The sequence below is a fragment of the Camelus dromedarius genome, chromosome 29, assembly GCF_036321535.1.
Source record: "Camelus dromedarius isolate mCamDro1 chromosome 29, mCamDro1.pat, whole genome shotgun sequence".
In the NCBI taxonomy this organism is placed as follows: Eukaryota; Metazoa; Chordata; class Mammalia; order Artiodactyla; family Camelidae; genus Camelus; species Camelus dromedarius.
In genome coordinates, this window is record NC_087464.1 from 22,203,070 (window position 1) to 22,222,768 (window position 19,699).

At 40.1% G+C, this 19,699-nt stretch overlaps 1 protein-coding gene across 5 annotated transcripts in view; it reads right to left on the reverse strand.

The window, feature by feature from the left end:
• PEAK1 (pseudopodium enriched atypical kinase 1) overlaps positions 1–19,699 on the reverse strand; it is a 204,680-nt gene that overhangs the window by 22,718 nt on the left and 162,263 nt on the right. For all 5 annotated transcript variants that reach the window (XM_031440780.2, XM_031440779.2, XM_031440776.2 and 2 more), the window contains one exon: positions 9,207–9,400. In XM_031440780.2, coding sequence (XP_031296640.2) covers positions 9,207–9,400 — 194 coding nt within the window. The remainder of the gene's footprint in view (positions 1–9,206; positions 9,401–19,699) is intronic.

Below are 19,699 nucleotides of genomic sequence, written 5' to 3' on the forward strand. Positions count from 1 at the left end.
AGGTAGCCACGAGAATATAAGGAGTCAATACCTTAATTCAAAATGCAAAAGAAAACAACCAAAGAACAAATAGCTAAATTTAAAGGTAAGAGTCCAAGCCTTGATGGCAGCAACAAATGTGAACAATGTCGCAGTATTTCTTTGCTATAGAAACAGGGTGATGGGCTTTCTTTTCAAGAAGGAATTCAGATTCTCCACTCTTGGCCCCAAGAGTGCTGTATTTACCACACTAGAATATTAAGGAATGACAGACACTCAAATAATTGCATTGTGACAGAGTAGAGATGATAGCATTTGTGGATTAAAAAAATACTTGGGAGCATTATTAAAAACAATTGGAACCAGCAAATGAGACTGCTAGACTGTTGCTCAGAATATTCTATTCTATTCTTTTAACTTTGTTCCAAAGTTATATTGTACTGTACACAGCACTTGTCAGTTTCAATCCAGCACATATGAATACAATTTCATAAACTACGTTATTTTATTTCACTACAGAGGTGGATTCTGGCACTGCTTAAACTTGCTTACGTATAAGATCCCCGTGATTTTGGTAAGGGAAACCATGTATATGAGCAGTCAACTGCTGTTTCAAACATCATCCACAAACTGTTATGTGATTCTGTTTTATTTGGGGGGAGGCATATAAACTGTGATTTGAGAGATGCTACTTTTGAATCTCTCTTATAAGCCCTAGTTACAGAGCCAATCATCTTTGCTTCCTTTCCAGCATTTATGCTTTGAAGAAGATAAAACATATATGTAAGTGATCAGTGACACCTCCAGGACTTACTTTATAATGAGGAAGGAGGCATTATTTTTTTAAAGACAGAAACAGACCATGAAATTTTAATAAAATTATAAAAATTAGTAATGTTATTCAAATGAGATCTTCACTCACTGTCTCAGAGTTAGGGCATAATACTCTGTTATGAGTTGAATTATGTCCTCTCTCCCAAAATATACTGAAGTCCTAACCTCTGATACCTATGAATGTGACCTTATTTGGAAATAGTCTCTGTAAAGGTAATCAAGTTAAGGTCAGGTCATTAGGGTGGGCCTCAATCCAATTATCACTTGTGAACTTGAAAGGGGAAAATGTCCTATGAAGACAGACACACAGGGAGAACCCCATGTGATGACAGAGGCAGAGACTGGAGTAATGCAGCTGCAAGCCAGGGACACTAAGGATTGATGGCCACGACCTGATGCTAGGAAGAAATAAGGAAGGATTCTACCCAGGGTCTCAGAGGGAACATAGCCTTGCTAACACCTTGATTTCAGACTCTTAGCTTCCAGCACTGTGGGTAAATAAATTTCTCCTGTTTTAAGCCACGCAGTTTGTGGTACTTTGTTACAGCAGCCCTAGGAAACTAATAGATGTTCCTACTGAGGATCAGACAGAATAGAAGGCACTGGATGGTCTTGAGGGTGATAACGAATAAAGTCGGTGGTTTGTTTTATTAAAATCATGTCCTTGCAGCAATGCCAAGGGTAAGCACCAATATAAACTGTGATTGCAATAACAATATATTCCATTTCCCATGCATGTAACTCTAAGAATACCGAAGCATTTATACAAACTGTGACAATATATAAGCAAACCTAAGGACCCCCTTTCTCCACTAATAGCATGTAGTAAAATTCTCTTACAAGAAACAGAGCTGTATTACATACAAATATGAACAAAAGTATGTATATATAGACAGCATGAGAATGAGGGAGAGAAAGAATATGAGCATGTTAAGCTCTAAGAGGGCCAGGACTTTTGTTTTACTCACTGTTGTGTTCTTGACGTCAATAATTGGGCCTGTGTATAACAGATGCTCAATAAATACCTCCTGATAAACACAGGAATAAATATTTAGGGCTACAAGAGAAAAAAGAGACAAAACTGACCTCTTCTTCCTTGGGACCTCAGCTATATCCTGTGAACAATTCTCTCTAAAAACTCAAAACACCTGACTTGTGTCCCTATCTGAATTCCCTATGGGTTTGCTCATTGAGGGCAGAGATTTGTCTCATTTGTATACACAGGACAAAGCAAAGGAATGGAAGGAAGGAGGGAAGAAATGAATTAATGAACAAAAAACCTAGAAACATGAACCTATTCTCACTCCTTCCAGCGTGGACCTCAGGAGAGGCTTTATATGGGGCACCATTTCCTACCCATTTTTCTAAATTAGAACAAACAAAAACAATCCCGGGCACAGAAGGAATGGAGAATTCCAAAAGCACCTTTTTTTTCCTTTCAAATTAGCTCAGATCTGACTGACGAGTGAGACAAGCTTTGTCTCCACCAGCACCTCTTTAATGCTGACCAGAGGCGGCGGCAGAGGGCCGATCACGCCACCTTCACCACCGACAGAATAAAGTCCAAACTCCTCAGGGAGTCGGGCAAGGCTCTCAGTCTTATCTACCACTGTTTTTCATCAACCCTCCCACAAGAATCACTCAACTCCCGTTCTTTGAATATGCTCCCTGCTTTTATTTTTACATCTCTGCCTTAGTAAAGGTGTTCCATCCTAAGCCCAGCTTGGATGGCTCTTTCTCCACTGAAGTCCTCCCTCTTCTCCAGTCCCTCTCTCCAAACTGGGAGCCATCACTTCTCCCTCTGTGTTCTCTTAGCGCTTTTTGTCTTTTTTAACGTGTGTATGTATTTTTTTTACATTCCCTCAGAACCTCGGGTGGTACGAGACAGGCAGCAGGTGTGCAGTCAACAGCTGCCAGACTGAAGGACAGAGTCAGCAGAGATGGTCATCATTCCAAAATGAAAATGGACAGCCAAGACAGCAAGGACACAGAGATAATGAACAGTGGTTTCTCTCCCCAGACAATGGGATACGATCTCCTGGGAGCAAAGATTTCCACACGGGAATCAAACGTTTGCGTTTCAAATGAAACAGCGAGCATTCTACAGCTCATGCGACTAGATCAAGCCGTTCTCCCACGTCTAGAAGTGTTCTGTGTTTTCTTTTCTTTTTTTTTTTTCCTCCAAGAAGGACAAGTTCTCCTAACTGAATTCCAATCATCTGGGTCAATGTTTTAAAAGCTTCGTATCTTGGCTGTTTTTATTTTAAACTTTTAATCCTGTACATTCTTCTCAAGCCTCTGGGACCGGATCTAAGCTCGGCTTTCAGCAGGCCTGATATAACATCACATACTCTACATTTTTGTGGCATACCAGCTCTCTACACAGAAAAAAAAAATAGATTGTGTTCTAAATCTTGCCTTGCTATATACTAAATAAGTTCTTTTGGACAAATATGTTTGACTAAACCACACTCATACTTCCTTTTCCTTTCCTTTTGTGCTTCAAACTCTATCTTTATACTTTCTCCCCACTTAAAAATGTCTTCAGACTGACAAATATGGCTTTATATCACGTTCCAAAAATCAAATGATGAAAGACGGATTAAAAGGGAATAATTTAATGACACTAACTTCAAAGAAGCAAAAAGGGTATTTGAGACTCCTCAGAAGGAAAATGATTGTTATGGGCTCTTAAAACCTACATGATTGATATAACAAATAGAAAGGAAATAAGAAAAATATTATCTCTAAAGATCAACATTTTAAAGATGATTACACAGCGAAAAAACTCAAAATAATAATTATATCACTACTTAGATCTACTGGAAGGCACTCTCATTGAAGACACAATATCACAAAAAAATCACAGCAAGTGTTTCCTTAAGACCCGACAATCATTACAATTTTAGGGTGCTGGGGATTAAAGGCACTTGATGATGCCCCATTTGGATAGGAGCAGTATGCTAATGAGCACAATTAGCTCTTTATTCCAGTAAGACTGGAATGTCACCGTTTCCTAGTCAGTGTCCCTGCCTCCAGTCATCCCGTAGGTAGCTTCCAGACTGATCTTTTAAAAATCCTGATCATGTCCCTCTATTCAAAATTCTTCAGTGGCTCTCCATTTCCTACAGGTAAAAGATACTCACTGTGATACGTGCATACCATTTATGATCTAGCCGGCTTTTCCACTCTGCCTCATCTTGCCAACTCTGCTCCTTTCACTCTGCACTGGAACTGTCTTTAATTAATTACTTGTAGTTAACTGAACATTCATTTTTCTATCAAGCTTCAGGCCTTTTATATACTCTTTTCTCTACTGGGACTGTTATCCCTTGCTTGTCAATCTGTCAAACAACTACTCTTCTTTTAAGCTTAAAACCTTGGTGACCCTCTCCTAGAGTCCTCCGGGCAGCGGCTTTCATTAAACTTTTAAATATCTGCATCACAGCAACTACACATGAGCTCCTAAGAGTCCAGCTGCCACGCCTGTCTTTCCCAAAGACCAGGAGTCCTTAAAGACAGCACTAGTACTCCCAGTGCCGAGCCTGGTTCCCGGGAGATAGCTGGTGTTCAGCAAATGAAAGTGTTAAAGCCAAAATAAATGGAATATATTTTTCTATTTAAACTGTAATTTCAATCTTCATCCCTAATCTTTTCCCAGGGCTCATGACAAGTAATATAGATGAGAACAGAGAGGGAGAGGACAGCAGAAGAGATGACCATTACCAAACTGGGAAAGAAGCACTGGAGTTTATAAATATAGATGCCACACACTACACTGGGCACCAGCCTTGTCAAATGAGTGGGCCTCCGGCTGGCTGAGCCCAGCACTCACTGTACCGTTCCCCCGGCAGCAGGCATCATCAGCTCGGGAGGAAGAGTCCTAACCCACCTGGGCATTATTACTGGCACATGGTCCCACCACAGTTAAATGTAAGGACCAACTGGCAAACCACGGGGGGACATCAACTTCATGCCAAATGATAAAACAAAGCTGACCTTCAAGACCACTTCAGGCTCAGGCTTAGCCTAAAATAAAGAGACACACGGGCCACTTTAAAGAATGTCAGTGTTGTGGCAGCTGACAGACAACTTTTTTAAGATCTCATTAATGAGAACCTTTCCAAGAACAGAGATTATTTGTGGCTAAGTTATCTATGTAATTTGAATATTGCACTCTGACAACTAATTCCAGGATATGGGAAACTATTTTTAAATGTGAATGCAGCTAACTTAAAAGATAAGAACACAGCCCACGGTTTCTTTTTAAATAGAGATAATTGCAATTGTAGGAAGTACAACAAATGCATAAACAAATGTTCAAAGCTGTCAATCTCACTTTTTAAAAAAACATCCAGATAATTTTAAAATGTGCAATTGTTTAATCTTTGGTTCAAATAATTAACTTTGCATTGTGTGACTTAATGTCTGGCCCATAGAATTATTTGTTATTCCTCAAAAATTATTTGTTGAGTAAATAAATGAATGGTAATATGTCCTTTAGGATTTTTTTTTAAGCTGCTGTTTACGATGACATTACTCCATAATTACAAAATCAAGGCTGGCAATGTAATGACATTCCTTTAAATATATCTACTCTTTAAAGTTTAACAGACGGTCAATACATTGCCAAAGGAAGTTTTAGAGACAGAAGACTTTCAGGTGTTTTCTTTCAGTGTTTAAAGGCTGCAACCTTAAGGAGATGCTCAGGTAAGTAAGATAAGAAACGTGGACAGTTTCTCATGGGGACATGTAGAAAGCAAGCTGAGGTATGGCTTACATAATTCTTTATTTAGGAAACCCCTGATTTAAGTCCCATGTTAGGGGCAAAAAGCCAGCTGATTAATGGAACACATGAACCAGGGCTTGAAATTTTCTTATTTGAACTTTCCTCAGGAGAGCATGATTTCCCTAACCTGAATCTTACAAAGTCAATTGTTAAAGTCATTTTCAGCACATTCATTCAAACGTGTTCTTAGCACCTTCTGTGTGTTTCAGATAATGCACCAGGTTATAGGCACAAAGAAAGAGGAACGAGCCGAACTGTCCAGTGAAGGGAGGCGTGATAGATTTCTCTAAAAAGGAATGTCTAGAGTACTCAGTTACAAAGTGAGTGAAGGAGAGCTAAAGTCACCAACTAATTTCCAACAGAGTAGAAGTCATTACAAGCTCCTGATTTTAGCAGGCTGATAAAGCAGTCAGGTGTGCCACATAAAAAAATCTAGTGATATTTCTCCTAGACATTTTGAGATAGACGTAAGAAACATGGGGAAAATGTTGAAGGTCTGATTAAAAAAACCTTCTATCACTTCTTCGGGAAATCATTTTGGGTGGCAGATACTCTGCTAGACTCAGTTTGAGGTCAATTAAGGTGTTATAGATCAGAGTTTGTTCAGTGATCTCATATCACCATCACCCAGAGGAAAACCATCACTCTGTAAGGGGCAACCTTCTTAAGGAGTTGTCAAGTTGCATAAAAACCACTGATTTTTGTGCTCACAGATTCAATACAAATCCCCCAAATAACTGATCTTTTAAAGTAGTGCTGTTCAATAGAACTTTCTGTGACAACAGAAATGTTCTGCATCTGCATGCTGACTACAGTAGCTACTAGCCACATGTGGCTACTGGGCACTTGAAATATTGCAAGTGAGACTGAGGAACTGAATTTTTATTGATATTTTAATGAATTTAAATTTAAATAGCCACATGTGGCTACTGGCTACCATACTGCATAGTGTAGCTCTAAAATCTAATAATTCAATTATACAAAAAATAAAGTTTGCTTTATTTATGTTAAGGAAAAGGGGGAAAAAATGCTGAACCTGAAGGGTTACTTGTTGCATTAGGAAAAAATAACAACAAAAAACCAAAAAATTAAAACAAAAAAAACCCTATCAGTTTGTAGAACTGATGGAGTCAGCCCTATCTATTACTCAGTTATTACTTTCCTCACATAGTAAAACCTTTCCAAAGAAGCAACTGACCATGTAGCAAACCCTATGGAGTCAAGTACAGCCACTTAAGCACTTAAGAATAGCTAGGCAACATTTTACGAGCATCACGTATTTTTAAAAGTAAAGCAAGAGGGAAACAGAAGGAAATATTTCTAGGGGAATAGAAGGAAAGATATTTTTCTGATGGAGCATTATGACTTTGTATTTTTGTACTCTAATCATAATCTTTTTAAAAATAGTCTTAAATTTTGTGTCTCAAAGTAGATGACTTAAAAAAAAAAAAAAGAGAGGGAGCCATAGTCCAGTATTTTAGAAGAATTTAGTGGTTACAATCACTGTAGTCCAGTAATATAGACCAACTGGGTTCCCCAATCTTGGTTTAGTCCTTACTGGTTCTGTGACTTTGGCCAAGGCACTCTGACTTACTTTCCTCATCTGAAAAATGGGGATAATAATTCCTAAGGTTGTTGTAAAGATTAAATGAGTTAATATATGTAAGGCAGTTGGCATATTCATGAAAGTAATGCTCTATTTTTTCTAACGATCTATATAACTGAAAAGACGATAAGAAAAAATAGTTAACTTTAACTGTTAGCTAATGGATATTTCTAAAGAAAAGATGCCATAAGATAACACATGATCAGTAACCATTAGTATATATGTTACTGAGGACGTTATGAAAAATTTTGGTGCAGTGAAAATGTCTGAAATATAATTCTTGATATATTATGCTGTCTGAGGACATACAGTAAATAAAAAATAAAATTGTCATCTTATACCTCATAAAATGTAAAAGAATGGGAAAAGTTCAATAAGCTGCTTGACTATAAAATCTATCCCAAGTGGAAAATGGTACCCAAGGTGGTTGCTTGGTTACGCTGCAAAAGTAGACTCTCCTCCACTCATACATCATTAAAAGCCTTCTAGAACTCAGAATGGAAGTTTTTTTCCTTATGAATGCATTTTCACCTGCATGTGGGTTGTTATAATTGAGTTTCCCTAAAATGGCATCTTAAAGTATTTCTCCTATCGTTTTACCTAATCTTTTGGTCTTCTTAAGGACACCTTTATTTCCAAGTACACTAGCTGATCTTAGAATGATTTTTCCTTACAATGACCTGATGGACAAAAAAAAAAAAAATACAAAAAAAGGGGCTGAGAAACTAGGCAGAAGAATGCTTTGATAGTACATGCCACTGGCTGCCAGACAGGTGTGAGTTGGCCAGTGGTCCATAAGCATCTTACTAGTGCTGTGCATGTAGCAGTCCAGCGCATGCTACTCATCTCTCTCCTGACTTCATGGGAGAACAGCACCAAGAAATGGTCCAGCCCAAAGCTTTGTTTTTCAGAAGGGAGGAAACACTCAAGGGAGAGAGACAGATCAGAGTCATTGGGCACTCAAGGAAGAAGAGTAAAGATGGTTACAAAATTGAAGAATCTTTGCACTGACAGGTACATTAGAGATGATTTAGTTCAACCCTCTATGTGGTGCAGGATTCTCCTTCACAGCATCTCTGAGAGATGGTCCCTCAGGCTTTGCCTAAACACCAACAATAACTGGGACCTTATCTCCTCGAGCCCATGAGCTCCAAGCCAGAAACCTGGGATATATTATGGATTCTTTACATTATTCGCATTCAATGAATCACTGAGGTATTTTACCTCTCAAATATCTCTTAAATCTGTCCACTGTTCCCTTTCCCATTATCTTAGTTGAGGCCTTTCTTTCTTGTCCTTTTACGTGGTCCTGGAATAGTATTCAAACACCAGATTTCCTGCTACCAGATAATTTCCGCTAATCCATGCTCGCATGCGGCCTTGCAGTGGACATTCTAAAATACAAATCTAATCATGTCATTCCTTTGATGGTTCACTATCACAAACAGCAAAAAAAAATCTAAGGTTTAACCTGAAATGCACGATCCTGTCTAACTCTCCAGTGCACACTTCAGCAAGACTAAACGGTTGTGGAATCCACATTTTGTATCTCCACGCTTTTTGCTCATGTCATTGCCTCTGGTTAAAATACTCTTCTTTTCCTCCATCAACCAGGTAAATCAATTCAGGAATTATCTCCAGGGAGGCATCTTTTGATACCCTCCCCTACATAATATAAAAAATATTCCACGTGTATTCTCCACCACTGCACTTATCATATTATACTGAAGTCATTAACAAGCTCATCTCTTTCCCTCCAGGAGAGTCCCTCAAGGCAGGGACCATGTCAGACTCTCAGCACATGGCACAGGACTCATGGTAACAGTTGTTTTAACACATGCCTCGTATGTATTAAACACAAGACTTTTCTGAATGTGAGTTATAATCTATAACTCCAGTAGTCCAACTTTTGCACAGCAGAGTAATAAAAACCATCTCTCCAAGGAAATACAGCATTCGGCAAAGTTTAAATACTACTTATATGACACTTGCACTTACCTAAGTTGCTGTATGTAGCACTACAGGGATTCAGGTCCAGAGGATCTGAAATGTCTTCTTTTTCCTCTGCCCTTTCCAGTTCAGGTAGAGGCAATGCTGGTGTGACTGACGTGCAGGCCCCGCCATCCTGCTTCACAACAACAGTTTTTGGATCCCGAGGAGAAAAATCCTCTGTCACTTCATGGGTCACATGACTGCAACAGATCAGACCACTGTCACACTGGCGTTCGAAGGTCTTTGCTAAAATGTAGATTTATGAAGGTGTGTAATTGCCATAAACGTAAGAAAGTGGCCCTACAGTCACAGCAGTGGGTCACAAGCCCCAGCATCCGTGCCTGAATACAAGGCGGTCCTTCCCGCAGGCAGATGCTTCTATCGACCTTGATTCATACACACTGAGAATCCAGTCTGGTAGAAGGGATATAACGGGCTCAAGGGGAAATTAGAGAATAATACAAAAGGAGGTGGTGAGAGTGGTGGTAGAGGGGGCTGAATGCTGAACTAGGTAAAGACAAATATGCTCAAGTGTTTGAGAAAGCCATTAGCACATCTACTATATTTACCATATAATAGTACAGTCATCCCTTGGTACGCTCAGGGGACTGGTTCCAAGACCTCCCCCCAGATACTAAAATCCACAGATGCTCAAGTCCCTTATATAAACTGGCCATAGTATTTGCATAGAACCTACACACATCCTCCCATATACTTAAATCATCTCTAGATTACTTATAATACCCAATACAATGTAAATGCTATGTAAGTAGTTGTAAATATAATGTGAATGTTATATAAACAGTTGACTGGGCAAAGCAAATTCAATTTTTGCTTTTTGGAACTTTCTGGAATTTTTTCCCCTAATATTTTCAATCTGTGGTTGGTTGAAACCACGGATGTGGAACTTGTGACTAAGAAGGGCAGACTGTACTATAGAACTATAGTAAATATGAAATACTTTATAGTATTTATTTAGTACATAGTATTTACTACACACTAAAGTATTTATGAAAGTATTTAGTAAAGAATTGGGAATAAAGTTGAGATTTAAATAAGGAAGTCAAGCAATTATTTTGAGGCCAGGAGGCTTGTTGCCACATTGAAGCATTAACCTTTGCCTGTATGCATGCAGCAGGCAAAGCAAATGGAAGAGAAAGTTCCGTACCCTAGTTAATCTTATCTATTAAAGAGAATCTGAAGCATCCCATAGGCCGCACACCAGAGAATGGTCACCCATCATGCTTTGTGTTTCCTAATCCTATTTTGCTGCTACTCCCTCATTTGCTTCTAGCTGTCTCTCCCAATCTTCCCCATACCCCACCCTGCCTGAACTGTCAATTCTGTTGCTATAAAGTACAAGGAGATGGAACAGTTATTAAATGTTGGTGGAGAAAATTGGCCTAGTTAGAAAATCTCATTGGGCTGGTCAATGAAATAAATTCAAAATCAGGCACCTTTAATGGTTTCTGGGTCTACTAAAAGTATTCCTAGACTGTTACACACTCACTAGCTTTTCTTCTTGCATTTTTTGGGTTTTTTTTTTTAATGGACAAAAGAAAGAAGGAAAGGAAGCATCTTATATACTGTTATATGTTATTTCTGGATTTTCAAATGGCAGTGAGTCATTTACAAGTTTCTTTAAAAGAAGTGCTTTGTTTGATCATGTGTCATCAGAACATATATCACCTGTGGATTTGAGGGAGTAGATCCGAAGGAGGAGTACTTTCTTATCAATCTTTCATTATGGAAATTATGCTTGTGCCTGAACAGAAAAATAAGCCTTGAAGTCTGCTGGATACACAACTTCAAAAATACTTTCAATGGTGGCAGAGCCAGAGGTCTCTCTATTGGGAGACGGCAATGAGCTGGAGGTACCACTCTGGGCTTTGGCTCTTGCAGATAGGGGAAGGTGAAAAAGAATCACTCCATTAGCAGTCAACAGGGTGGTTTATGTAAAAGGAAGCGTCACACAGTTAAGCATGCTGCCTCTTCTTAATGGACTGCTAAGGTTATTAACCCAAAACAGTGCTAGTTTATCCTACCATGGAGCATCATAAAATCAAGGTAACAAGGGGGCTCTACTTCCATGCATTAGCGAAGACAAGCAAAGTGACACTGCTGAGACAATCTCAGATACCACTGAGTGTCAAGACTATAGGTCACTGAGTAGTTATCAACATGCTTCAGAAGAGGGAAAATGATCTTTGCTGGGCAAAAGTTAATATGAGCCATTTTTATTTCAAAGCAATAAATATAAACTGATTAAACAATATCAGCCCCCTTTGAGAGGGAAAATATTAAACCTCCAGACACTCTCTTCTTATCCTAGAGTCAACTTGAGAGGTTTCTAAGAAGGTGTTTTTAGGCTCCTAATCTCTGCAGCCTTGCTCTTGCCTTTCCGCTTTCCTCCCCCAATCACATCGTTATTAATAAAAGGAAGCTCTCTTTTCCATTTGTCACAAAGGACTGGTGAAGGCTGGTTCAGAAACCATGACTTTGCCCTTGCGTGTCTCATTTCCTCCCGGGGAATGGGCTGTTTACATTGAGCCCTACTGTGAAAACTATAAGGAACAGCTGCTGCTCTTAACCCGTGAGGAGTTCCCTGGGCCTGTTCCCACATATGTGTAACATAGCTCTGTACTCTTAAGGGGTTCTCAAAATAAAATATGGATGCTAAAAAGCAAGAAGTATCAAAGACTCACCCACTGTACTCACTCACACAATTCCCCATTAAAGGAAATTCTACAGGGCCTTCTTCAGTCTGTTAATCATGTTCTGAAGCTCTGATGAACCATAGCTCCCACTGAGTTTCTGGAGGACTACAAGTTGGGCAAGATATAAGAGGCTCAAATTCTGCACCTTAATATAACCCACTGCACCTTGACCTTTACCTTAGGGGTTTGGTCTGGGAAATGTGCCAAATAACCTTTGGGGAACTAAGCAAAGTGAAAGCTAGTTTTATTAACTCTTTGAAGACCAAGGCAGCACAACCTGTATTCTATATAAAGGTCAGTTTTCATAAGCACATTTTAAATGAGTGCACTGGTATATTAAATCACTAATTAAAACAACTGTCAACTGTAAAGAACTATGCGAAGAGAACTGATGAAAGTAAAATCACACGAATTCACAAATGAATGCTGAGACGTTTAATCTGCATTTACAGTGACAGCAGTGTCTAAAAGTTAGAATTTTTAAAAATGCATCAATGATACGTCATCACTTGCTGCTTGAGGGAAGAATAACTCTTTGTATGATTAAAATGGTAAGAGAGAGAGAAGGGGAAAGAGAGAGGTTCTGAGAGTTCAAGCCTAGATATGGTAACATGCTGTGACTAAAAAATGAAAAAGACCTGAGAACTGCATCAGAGAAGGTGACTCTGTCACTACGTACAAACTGTCCAGCAGGAAAGGAGGTAAAATCTTACAAATAACTTATTTTAGGCATATTAATTTCTTAAGGGAATATAATTTTTGACCACCGATTTTTGTGTGTGTTTCATATTCAGATATAAAATCAGAAAACCCTCCCAAATAGTAAAATGACACTTTTCAAATACAGGTTTTATCTCCTAACAAAGTGGTTCACCACCAACATTTCACTGGGAAATGTTTAATCTAATGGAGAAAACACCAAAATGGGAATCAGAGAATCTGGATTCCATTTCCCTATTTTCTCTCATGTACAAACTAGATGACAACATTAGGAGGGAGACAGCGGAGAAAGTGAAAATTTCCCCCATGTCATCCATGAGACGGATGGCAAAAAAATTCTTTAAAGTGAAATTAAAAGAAACCTACTAGAATTTCTACTACATTGTATCTTAGTATATGCCTTGAAGTAGCAGCAAGTAATGATGAGGGTCACTAGATTTTCTTCAGGGGAAGTACAGTTGGAATTTATTACTATAAAACAGAACTGTTAACTGATTAATGGCCCACAAAGAGGCTTTCCTATTTTTGCTGTTTAAATTCATGCTGGAACAGTCCCTAGCGTCTGCAATTACTATGGCATTGACATCCAGGTCCCTGATTGTCAGGCTAGGTCGGACCCTGACTTTGCCTGCTCTTTTCCTGGACCCTCAGCACTCATTCTGCTTTCATAATGGAAGATAACACACGTTTGCCTGAATCTCAAACTCTTCGACCAACTTTTTATTAATGATCAGTTTTTAATTGAGATTTGATCATGTCTGACCTGCCACTTAAAAAAATCATGTCACCACCTCCAGGACAAAGACACATCTCACTTTCTGAACATGGGGAATGAACTTAAGGTATTCAGAGGGAACAGTAACACTGTTACAGATTTGTCTGTTATACAGATGAATCCCTCGGTGAGGTTATGTCTCATCAGTCTGCAATACTCATACATAATTCAAAGATGCAGAAGCAATCTCCAGCGGGAAGCTCACTTGGCTTATCCAGGTGGTAGGATTAATCATCACACCATCAAATGAAATAATCCTCCTTTTTTTCCTGGCAAATTCATTCAGGACAGATTTTTGCAGAAATTCTGTTAATATCTGAATATACTTTTAAAAAAGGCAAATCAAATGCTACATTAGAACAGATTAAAGGACTTTATGTATCTAAGTATTTCCACAATTTCAGTTTAACTTTATCTTCAAATTCAACCACTTTCATTCAGCTTCAGAAGGAACAGTAAATGAAATCAGGCTTCTATAGAGACCATCTGCCTCTTGGGGCAAATGGTACCCTACATTCCCATTTGCCAGTTCTCTTCATCCTAAACTCCCATTTGCCAGCTCTCTTTAGCAGCTGCATTTGTCTTTAGTTGCCCAAGACAGCCAAGAAGCAAACATGTGATTTTTTAAAACTTCCTTTTACCCCTAAAAATCTAATCAAAGCACATCAGAAACACATTTCATGGATTTATTACTGGTTTCCAAAGCTGCTTATTTCTGGAGTTGCTGGGGAGGATGAACCTTCGCAGAAATGGGATGTGAATCAACACATGAGGAGGAAAGTTCAAAGTTATCAAATTCCACACCGTTTATCTACTGAAAGGGGGAAAAACTCCATTTCTCTCTGCCTCTCTACCTGTAGGACCCCCCACTAATATGACATTTCTTAATCCTATCTTAGTTTCCAGGTCATCAACATGATTTTGCTACATTTTCCAATCACTGGCATTCTCAGGTAGAAAAGTGTTGTGTCCATAGATCACTATCTTAGTGTCTCCAATTTTCCACTAAGCCTTCAGTAGTCTTTCACTGAAAACTTCAAACTTCTTATCCTGAACTGAGATTAACCTTTAACTGAGATCTGATGAGTTCTTGCTAATATGTCTAACATAGACTGGTCAAACAAAGGCAGTTCTTCCTGGTGTGAGAGTGGCGAGGATTGAGGATGGGGAAGACTGGCAGCCATGTGCAAGGTCTTGAATAGACTCTAATTTCCAGACACTGCACAGTTTCACCCTTTTTTTCTTTTAAACAAATGTGAATAGCAAATTTAAAATGTCTTCCAGGTACCAGACCGCAAGACAGTAAAGTAGATAAAAACACAGGCCACTGTAAATCACTGTCACCTTCATAATACTAAGAAAAATTACAGTTTTAACATCCTATGAAATACAAAGTCAGAATGGCACCTGTAGGGGAAAGGCTCAAGTGGTAGAGCACATGCTTAGCATAAACAAGGTCCTGGGTTCAATCCCCAGTACCTCCTCTAGAAATAAAAAAATAAGTAAATGTAATTATCGACCCCCCAAAAAGAATGTCATTTGTGCAAATGAATAGAAAAGATAAATTAATTTTGGAAAAGAGCAATAAAATAAGGCTGCCCTTCTTAATAACAGAGGGGTGGAGAGAGATTCTCAGCATCATCATTTCGCCTCTGCTCCCTTCTACAGAATGGGTCAGATGTTGATGTTTCTTTCCTGGAAAGAGCAAGTATTAAAGAAAGTAAGCACAGGCCTCTCCAACAGAACCGTGGCAGGGAAGATATGGAACAGTCGTTTTTCGGGTCCTGGACTATTTCCACTTGCCCAGAAGCATTGGAAAAGCAAGTCATTGCATCTTTTCCCATTTCCTCTATCTGCCTCAGCTGCTCGGCTGCCCTCTGAGTCAGCGGAGCGAGGTGACTACGTACACTACACTCTCCAAAAGCACAGTGTGCCACCGAGGGAACAGGAACTAACACGACCCAGAACCTACTCCTGCTCCCCGCTGCCCAGGCTGCGCACTTTTCCTTTTAATTCACAAAAACACCTCAAGAGGTGGAGGCAATTACTGAAAGTGAAATGAACTGCCCAAGGTCATACGTGTACTTAGGTGACAGAGTCAGGATGTGAACTCAGCACCCCGCTACCCAACCTCTGTGTTCTTTCTGCCCCGCTGGTGCTGTCAGGCAAGCTTGGCGTCTTGTAAAAGATTCAACAATAAATGCTGACTATGAAGCCAAAGTAAAAGTGCTTTGAAAAAGTTATTATTGAAATGTGCGGTATTAATGATTACAGATGTGTTCTACTTTTGAAAAACTCTAAACAAAGTCATTATTTATACTGGAAAAGGATTTCTTTAAATGGGAACTGCTCTTGTATAGAAAGACTGTATTTGTAGGTATCTGGCTTCCTAATAATAATCGCCACCAGCACTACCTCCACACCTGCTGAAAGCTAGTCACTGAGCTTAAATAATACTCCAAGTAAAGGTTGTTATTCCCATAACAGCAAATAATAATAGCAGCCAAAACTTACATAGAGCTTATTATGTGCCTGTTCTAAGCTGTGTTTCTCAAAAGTGGCACCATTGGCATTTTGTACCAGGTAATTCTGTGTCGGGGAGGGCTGTCCTGTGCATTGTAGGATCGCACTAACCTCTCTTACCTCTGTCCACTAAGTGTGGGAACCACTCTCTGCTTTCCCAGTTGTGATAACCAAATAGTCTCCTGTCAAACACACCCTTTGGGCAAAATTCCTTCCTTTGCCCCCTACCCCCACTCTAATACTTAACATGAATTCTTTTAAGTCTTACAAGGTTATTATCTCTGTTATAGAAATGAGGAAATATTAGAGGCCAGAGTGGCTAAGTTATTTGCCTCAGGTAACACAGCTAGTAACTGGTAGAACCGAGATTCAAACCCAGAAGTTCAGCTCTGGGATCTGTGCTCTAAACAGATACATTATTTAGCCTCTCAGTTTGTAGATGAGGAAACTAAGAAGAAGAACGCAAGTAACGTGTCCGGATGACAGAGCTGATAACGTGCTGAGCACGGGATTCAAATCCAGGCCTGAGTGACTGCAAAGCCTACTGTTCTAATACATGGTGCCAAATGTTATTAGACTTTAAGATGCCTGAGAATTACCTTGTTAGAGATGCAAGATTTGCGGCTCCCACCCCCAGGGACTGAGTTTACAGCTCTGGGGTATCACCCAGGAACCCGCATTTACACAAACACCCCAGGGTAATGATTCTGATGCAGTTAGTCCTAGGCCCACGTTCTGAGAGATTAATTTTTACTGCCTCCATCCTCACAGGGAGAACAGGGAAATTAAGCACGAAAGGAGTAAAGCAGAAGAAATGAGTAGGAAATTTTTAAGTAAAGGAGCATCACTGCTCAGAAGTGACAGAGCTGAAGAGGTGAGATAAAGCAACGTAAGTGGCCACAGATGAGAGATTCGTAACAAGTTATTAAAAAAGGGAGGGAGTGCTTTGGGGCCAATCCTTACCTTCCGAGCTTTATTCTTAGAATACAATTATACAACTTGTGAAACGTTAGAAAAAGAGGATTTGGCCTAGTATGACATTTATGATTTTTATTAGAAGGCCTGGCTGGGCGAAGACCGCTCTGAAAATAGGAGATGGCACCAGTGACACCAGCAATGAGTCACGCCTGCCAACGTGCAGCACTGTCTCAGTTCTCTGTTATCAACAGAGGACAGGGGTGACACAAAAGGCGGGCCCCTATGACTGGAAGAGCTGCTCCGAGATGGACCATGGCACCTGCGCCGTCTACCCGCCCCGCCAGGGGACTCTTCTTAAAATCCTGTGTTCTGCTGCTCCTCCACAGACACCATCCGTAGATCCCCGTGAACTGTCGAGGTCAGGTCCAGACTGCCTGCAGGACTTCAGGGCCCTTTCCCATGAGGCTGCACCATGTGTTTTCATCTTTACTCCAAACTTTCTGAGACAACAACCTTCAGTTCCCGGCAATGTATGTACATCATAACTCCCTGTCCCTTGGACACACCACGTTCCACAGCTCTACTGAACGTACTTCCCTTTCCTATAGTTGCCTCCCTGCTTTCCATCTATTTCAAACTCAGCCAGTCATTAAAGACTATTCAGGGGTGGAGGGTACAGCTCAAGTGATAATAGCGCATGCTTAGCATGCACGAGGTCCTGGGTTCAACCCTCAGTACCTCCTCTAAAAATAAATAAATAAACCTAATTACCTCCCCCCTCAACAACAACAAAAAATAAAATTAAAAAAAATTTTTAAATGGGCAAAAAATTAAAAAATAGACTATTCAAGTCTCACATTAGCCATGATGTCTCACTGTCCACAGGGACCCTTCCTTCTCTGCATATCCACGGCAGACGTTATGGACTGAATGTTCGTATCTCCCAAAATTCACATGTGGAAAGCCTAGCTCCCAGGGTGGTTGCAGCTGGAGATGGGGCCTCTAAGGAAGTAATATTTAGTGAGGTCATAAGGCTGGGGCCCTGTCAGACAGGATTTTTGTCCTTCTGAGGGAAGGCACCAGAGACCTCTCTCTGCACACATCACAGAGGAAGGTGAGGACATAATGAGAAGGTGGCTATCAAGTCAGGAAGAGTCCACACCAGAAAACAAACAGCTGGTACCTTGATCTTGGACTTCCGGCCCCCAGCACTGTGAGAAAATACATTTCTGTCCTTTAAGCCACCCAGTCTGTGTCATTTTGCTGTGGCAGCCCAAGCTAAGATAGCAGGGGCTGAGGGTCAGAGAAAGCACGCAGTGAACGGGTACTGAATAAATCAGATCAGGTGGGATCTGGGCAGCGAGGCACTGGGGAACATCACCAGGATCTTTATCCACGTTCCTCCCAGCAAAATTTCTGCCTGTATCACAGTGGAGAATGGGATTGTGACAGGTTCCAATGTGGAGCCTCCAAAGGGGTGTGTGTGGGGAACTCCCTCCCCACTAGGAAGTCAGAGGAACAGGACATCTTCCCTGATGCAGAGCGGAGCTTCATCCACGTGCCCGCCGCACAGAAAGGCCAACAGCTGACTCTCGAGGCTGCTTCATTCCCTGATAACCAGGAGCTGGTGCGGGCACTTGATCGGTATGCACTGCTGTCATCACTCTGCTCTTTTCAGGCAAGCCTTTCTCCCTACTACTAACAAATCACCATTACAGGGGCACCATGAGGATAAACTACTCGTCTTGGAATTAAACCTTTAAATATCACCTGATGACTCTAATTAATACTCTGCGGCAGTTATGTTAAATACTCACTGACTGCAGCCTAGGGGTCTGAATAAAGGCCTGGACGTTAGAAGCTCAAATTTAATTTCAGCTCTGCCACCAATGCTACTTTCTCCATGTCTCTCATTATTCATCTATAAAATGGGTGTAGTGACATATACAGGAGTGTGTATTAACTAGGAAATTCACATAAAGTGCTTTGAGGAGAGTGAACAATTATGCCAGTGTTGAGTTACTTTAAGACTGCTTGACAGGTCAGTGAATCAGCACACTTCCCTCTGGCCTGCAGTGGTCACAGACATGCCTCCTTGCACTTAGGCTGCCTTTATGGTAGATGCCAACAGACTGAATAACTGCCACCAAGAGTGCAACAGAAGTTATTTGGAAGCTGAACGTCTCTAAAGTCAGAGTCTGGGTCTGCGGTCCACTTGCAGAATGGCCCTGGGATTGTCAATGAACCTCTCTGTTTCTCAATTGCCTATAAAATGGGAAGGATGCACAGTCAGAGATGTTGGGACAAGTGTGACAACGTGAGTGAAAATGTAGGAATTATATAACAAGACACTGGCATTTAACTTCAGATTCATTACATGAACAAGGAAACAAAACTGACCCAGTAAGTAGGGGAATTCTCAGTTTGATTCCTCATTTTGGAGTACATTCATTATGAGACTCTAAGCAAGTCAGTTTACTTCTCTGGATTTTTAATCACTTCCCCAAAAGGAAAAGAACATAAAGCTGTCCGAAGAACACACTGTAACCATTCTGCATCATTCTGTGACAACGATAAAGTGCGATATTTATCAGTTTTCTCTAAAACAAGATTATTTAAAAATTCAACAGTAAGGACTTTATGAACTCATCTATATTTTAGGAACAATATTTCAGGAAACATAGATGTGACTTTATAAATGCTGACAGACCAGAAGTTTCTTTAGAGCAAAGAACATGTGATCAGAAGAGCGAGCAGTTACTTCCAGTTCTATTTCCAATTTTTTTTTCTTTATGAGAAATAAGAATTTGATCTTCAAGGCTAGTTTGTTCCTAAGCTTGAAAAGG